The sequence below is a fragment of the Brassica oleracea genome, chromosome C1 (assembly GCF_000695525.1).
Source record: "Brassica oleracea var. oleracea cultivar TO1000 chromosome C1, BOL, whole genome shotgun sequence".
Lineage (NCBI taxonomy): Eukaryota > Viridiplantae > Streptophyta > Magnoliopsida > Brassicales > Brassicaceae > Brassica > Brassica oleracea.
Genome location: NC_027748.1, coordinates 22264599 through 22270585, shown reverse-complemented (window position 1 = coordinate 22270585; position 5987 = coordinate 22264599). Strand labels below are relative to the sequence as shown.

The following is a 5987-nucleotide window of genomic DNA, read 5'->3' as shown; positions in this document are numbered from 1 at the left end:
ACCAGTCTCACCCATTATCTAGTACATGGGCATGAGATTGTTTTGGACACTGATCCATTCAGTCCAAAGGTGGACGATAAAGAAGTCCATTTAGTCCTGAGATGGACGATGCATAAGTCTTGTTTTAGACACTGATCTGATTGGTCCATAAGAAGGACGATGAATAAGCCTTTGATTTTGATTTATTTTATACTAACCAGCTCAAAGAGGGGTTATTTGGTTTTATTGATTTGTTTTCAGACAGGTTATGTTTTACACATGATGGTACACGCATATCACAGCAACATCATCCAAGATTTCGTGTGTGTGTATTTGAGGTCAATGACTCAATATGTTCGATCAGATTGTGGCATGGGCGATGGTAAAGAAGAACCAACTATTATGTTCGAGTACGAAGCATATTCTGCCCAAGATCTTCATCACCCACGGATTGCAAAAAAATTGGAGAGGTCCAAGGGACCTTCAGTAATGTCCAAATCAGGGGGAATAATGTGTGTTGTACTCTTTTTCCTTCAGCATGGTTTTGTCTCAATTGAGTTTTTCTGGTAAAGTTTTAATGAGGCAACATTAAATCACATTACAAGCTCTAACTGGTTATCGCATCCAAGAGGGAGTGTTATGAACCAGATTGTGGATGACATAACCAAGAGATTATGATTTGTAATATTTCTATTTATCTACGACGGTGTAATCTCCTATATAAGGAACTTTTATGTTATGAATAAAGATACAATTTTCCATTACTTTTATAACAAAAAACATTAACTACATTTTTATCTTATACACAACTCAGAAGAAACCCCTTTTAACTTCATAACGAGAACTTGAGGAAACGACTAATATATTCGTACTTAGTAGTATAATAAGCTTGTTAGCTTTTCAAACCCATTAACCCACGTGCATCTCCAATTATTACACTACCACATTCTCATTTTCCATATCTTTATAGAAAAAAGAAACAGATATATGTTTATACCACCCTATATATAATCCCAAAAGTTATTAGTTATAATAACATTTGAAATGAGAAAGATGATGAAAAGTGAAAAGGGTTTCTTTGAAAAGCCTTTCATGCTTCAGTAACGTGATCCGTTATATGATCCCATCTCTGTCATTGATCCAACGAAAAATTTATCTACAGCTTGATTGACTTTATTAGTCGTTTCTACCCTCATTTCACAAAACTACCCCTCCGTCGACCATTATTCTCTCTTTACCCAAGTGCTCCAGTGTGTTTTTCAAAACCAATAAAGAAATTTCAATCTGAACTTATGAGTTATATATGTCATTAATATCTTAACTAAGCGTTGTGTATAAGACATGTTTGGTTTGCGTTTACATGCTATATTATTTAAACATAAACGCAAACGTAAATAACAGTAGTTTGCATGAAATTCATGGTATAAGCCTTCTGAAATTTAGGACTTTGGTGACTCCTTATCTCGAGTCTTAGTAAAAATTCTCAAAACTAGGCTTGGGTTCCCAGTTAGGTTTGTTTCGGTTGATTCGGGTTTTTAGAGTTTTCGTACTATGTTCTTAAGTTCTATTCAAGTTTTATTAATTTGTTAGTCAGGTTTAGTTCAATTTCTTCAGGGTTCGTTTGGATTGGATTATAACCAGTGTATAAAATTGTCTAAAAGTTAATTAAAAAAAAAAATGAAATTGACCAAATATACTCAAAATATATAAATTCTTTAAAAAATACTAGTTACACTTGTTAAACTAACTAAAAGTATTGGAAACAAGAATAAAAATCAAATTATTTTTTTCTTAAAAACTTTAAATACCTAAATTAGCCTAATATATGTAAAAAAAAAGTAGATTTAACTAATTCAGATGTTTTATGATCCTAATTTGGATTTCGGTTCAGTTTGGGTTGTATTCAAATCCAAAAATACCTAGCTATTAGTCCTTGTTCGGGTATTTTTTATAACAGTCTAATTGGATTTTTGTTTTTCAGTTTAGATTTGGTTCGGGTTTTGGGTTTGGTTTAAAACACCAGACTTACTCTACACTATTTAAACTATTTCCTACGTGAAAGTGATTTACAAATTTCAAACGAAACATATGGATAATATGGAAATGTGTAGGTATACATTTACAGTTGATGATCCATAAAAAAACATCATAGATGAGAATAATGATGGTTATGTTTGAAAAACCAACCATCTTTGTCAACGTTGTATATATAACTAATTATTAGTTTATATTATGATTTCTCTTCTTAAAAACATAGATTAAAACGTGATAATGGTAAATATTAATTCGTCTATAAGATAAACTAAGTCGGTGTTTAAAGAAACTAAGTTCTAATTGTTATACGATCAAATCATTTCGTCTTATCGATGGGGATAATCAATGGAGCCAGAGCGAACAACAAATTCACATAATGATGGTACGGCGGTCGTTTGTTAGAGGATTATCGAGATATTCATTCTATAAAACAAAATTATCAAATAACTCAAAATATATACTAGGGATGTAAATGGTTAAGTGGCTGAGATTTTATATTCAAAAAAAAAAAGTGGCCGAGATTTGGGAAGAGCTATACAGTCTTAGTAATGTGGAATTAGTGAAAATTTTACATTGGCTGAACTTTTGTAGTGTCTTTTTTTTTTGTCAACAACTTTTGTAGTGTCTATTAATAAACATATCTATAATATCTAGCTAGGTTAATTTTTTATATATAGAAAAACACAGAGTTGATTCCACAACTATCAAGTTCAGCTAGATTCCATTTCCACGTCTATTATTTGGAACGCAATTATCAAAACAAAGGGTGCAATCGACATTTCGGTGGATATATATGTTCACAGACACGAAGCAGCTTACATATAAAGTGATTGGTAATGCCACCCTCCACTTATTGAAAACAGCAGCCTTTTAGCTCCCAACAAAAAACAAAACCAAAAAATGGCTGAGCAACAACAACAACAAGATCATCACAAAGAGCTTCAGCTTTTGCCTTCTCCACCGTCGACAGAATCTCGAGTCAGGAAATTCCGACCAACAGTTATAACAACCGATCACCACCATTCCCCATCTATGATCCACCAAGATCTCGACCTCAAACTCTCCATCAGCCTCAGTACAATTCCAACAGCGACGGTGGAGCATCTAAGCGATGGCGGAGGAGGAGGTAGTGGTGTGGAAGCCCTGAAGTGGCATGCAGCGGAGCAGATAAGACTAGCGGCGATAGAGAAAGCTTACGCGGAGAGAGTCAGAGAGCTGACTCGCCGTGAGATGGAGATGGCTCAAGCTGAGTTTGCTCGTGCAAGGTAAGGAAGCTTAAACTATATTTAGTTCCGGTTTGGTTTGCTTAATGGTTTTAAGTTTGGGATTAGGGTGATGAGGCAGAAGGCTAGGGAGGAGGTGGAGAGAGCGGAGAGAATGAAGGAGAGATCAATGACGAAGATCGATACGACTTGCTTGGAGATCACTTGCTACTCTTGCAGGCAACGCTTTAAGCCTTAATTTATGTATTAATTTGTTTCTCTTAACTATTGTTATTATAAATGAAATTTGAGTACTGGTTTACTTAGTATGAGAAAATAATTTGGAAAAAAGGAGAAATTATTTTGTTTAAATCTTTATTTTGTTATTTTCCCATAAACAAATTTGTGGTAAATAGTTTGTGTTCATTTTCGAGTTTGGTAATCTTTGTCCTTGCCTTTTGTTTTCTTGAAATCGAAGGAAAACTATATATCTAGATCGATAAGATATTCACTAAACGTTTTCTTGTTTTTTCATGAACTATTAATTACACAAAATTTTCTTCTCTTTTCTGTTTTTAGCTCAACATAATCTTTTCGGACCTGACTCTTTAGATAGGCATTATAAAACAATTCAATAAATTACATGTGTATAATCGGAGATGTACTAAAATTAAAGTTAATTACGGAGTATACATTAACCATGTCGATTTTGCAACATCAGCTAAATACATTAATAATATTGAGAAATAAACTCGAATAAGTTACAAAAAAAATAAACTCGAATTATGTCCCTAATTAGCCACCAGAACAAAGCCAATTAGTGTGATCAGTTAGTTAAGTGCTTGATATTAACGTAACGTGAGATTAGAGTTAATGATAAATAATTATTGCACCATATATAATAAAGGGAAATTACATTGTATAACCTTCAAACAATTCATAATTCATTGAATAACTAAAAAAAAATTGACTGTGATAATCAATGCATTTTCTGTCTTATATTCTAAACACCCTTTACATCTACAGGTTCAACCTTTTCATCATTTGTTCTTTTTTTTTTCAAAAATCTTTTAATCAATAACACTGTTCACAAAATTTTTCACGTCTGAATATGAAATTCATTTTGTTCGAATGTTGGACAAAGGTTAGGAGTCTAATTCATGATCATTTTTTCAATTTATTGTCTTCATACTATTTTACATTGGTGCTCGACTAATGTAAATGGAATAGAATAGGTCTTCCATACTATTTGTGAAGGATCCATACTATGTTTTCTACATAAAAATAAAATATTATAAAATATTATATAGATTATGTTAGGGTTTATGGTTCAGTGATTAGGGTTTAGATTTAGTAATTAGGGATTGGGGTTGGGGTTTAGTATTTAGTGATTGTGGATAAAGTTTAGTATTTAAAGTTGAAGTGAGGTTGAAATCCTATACTATTTCGGTGATATAAAATAGAACACTCATAAATTTTCAAACCATTTGATTGTGCATTCCTGGTTGTTTGAAGCACAATCAATATAATCTCAGACAGCACAAATTCATGACATTTTTTATATGTGATGGCACAATTCACTCTTAACCATCCATTATACCGTCTACAATGCATATACATGTGATAAATAAGTATATAACGTGTATGGTATTATGTGAGGTGATAGAAAATAGTTGTGTTTCATTTTTGTCCATACAATGTCATTTATTTTCTCCTTCTTTTACCGGGTAGTTACACAAAATAAGAGTATAACTGACTGAAATGAGTGTTAAATGTTAGTGAATTAATTATGTCAAAATCATTGTTATATTCTTAATTTTGATTCAAAATTTGGTTACACAGAAAAATAACCCTATAATAAACGACGAGAAAAATAAAAAAAAGAATGAATGACTTGTATGGTTTTAATATAATTGGCTAACCTATATATGGCTCATTTTATTTTCTGTAATCATCATCTTTGAAATTAATGTTTGTTCAACGAAAAATTGATGATTTTTTTTTTTTAAATAAACAAGTAATAAAACACACACGTACATGTACATAAAGAGATGTATGCATGGAAATGATGGGTATAATTATTGCATTACTATGCTCATTTCATCTATTTTACTTATATAATATTGTGTTTATGCCTACGTACATAAACATTTTTTTTTTGGCAAAGGATACGTAAATATCTAATAGTGTCAATTATAAAATCTCGAATATGTGAACTCAATGAACTCAACGAATAAGAACTCAATGAATATCCTATATAAGTTATATTTGCTATTTCAAATATTATTAGGTTAGCTTGGGAACCAAGCTACTAACTTCAAGTTTACTTCCAACATTTTCCCTTTTAAATTTGACGTTACCTTACTTTACATCTTGAACTCCAACAAGGCTTCTTAATTTTTTGATTTTGATCCTTCCCAATGCCTTAGTCAAATTATCAGCTCTTTGTTCAGTCCCGGGTACGTGCTGCATTTCGATTAACTCTTATCAACACATTCTTGTATAAAATGGTATTATCGATGAATGTGTTTACTACAACCGTGGAACACAAGATTCTCCATTAGGACTATAGCATATTAGTTGTCTATCTTGGTCATCACTTTCTTACACTCTGTCCTAGTTATCTCTCCGAGAAACTCTTGAAGCCAAATAGCTTGTTTAGCTGCCGCAGTCGCTGTCATGAACTTGGCTTCACAAGATTCTGTCATGAACTTGGCTTCACAAGATGATAATGCAATTGTCTCCTGTTTTTGAGAACACCATGTAATAGGA

General features: G+C 32.2%; 1 protein-coding gene across 2 annotated transcripts; it reads left to right on the top strand.

The window, feature by feature from the left end:
• Nucleotides 1-2831: 2831 nt before the first annotated feature.
• LOC106296884 (protein SHOOT GRAVITROPISM 5-like) lies at nucleotides 2832-3566 on the top strand. Of its 2 annotated transcripts, none has more exons than XM_013733136.1 (2): nucleotides 2832-3278; nucleotides 3358-3412. In XM_013733136.1, the coding sequence occupies exons 1-2, from the start codon at nucleotides 2914-2916 to the stop codon at nucleotides 3392-3394; spliced, it is 402 nt and encodes a 133-aa protein (XP_013588590.1). In that variant the 5' UTR covers nucleotides 2832-2913; the 3' UTR covers nucleotides 3395-3412. The 2 variants fall into 2 exon arrangements, with proteins under 2 accessions (XP_013588590.1, XP_013588583.1); XM_013733129.1 differs by having other exon boundaries at nucleotides 2834-3278; nucleotides 3345-3566.
• Nucleotides 3567-5987: the final 2421 nt, after the last annotated feature.

What these genes read in the sequence shown, in the direction of transcription:
- LOC106296884 (XM_013733129.1), top strand. Translation starts at nt 2,914, where the DNA reads ATGGCTGAGCAACAACAACAACAAGATCATCACAAAGAGCTTCAGCTT. An exon ending in GCTGAGTTTGCTCGTGCAAG is followed by an intron (nt 3,279 to 3,344) that starts GTAAGGAAGCTT and finishes GTTTGGGATTAG; the next exon opens with GGTGATGAGGCAGAAGGCTA.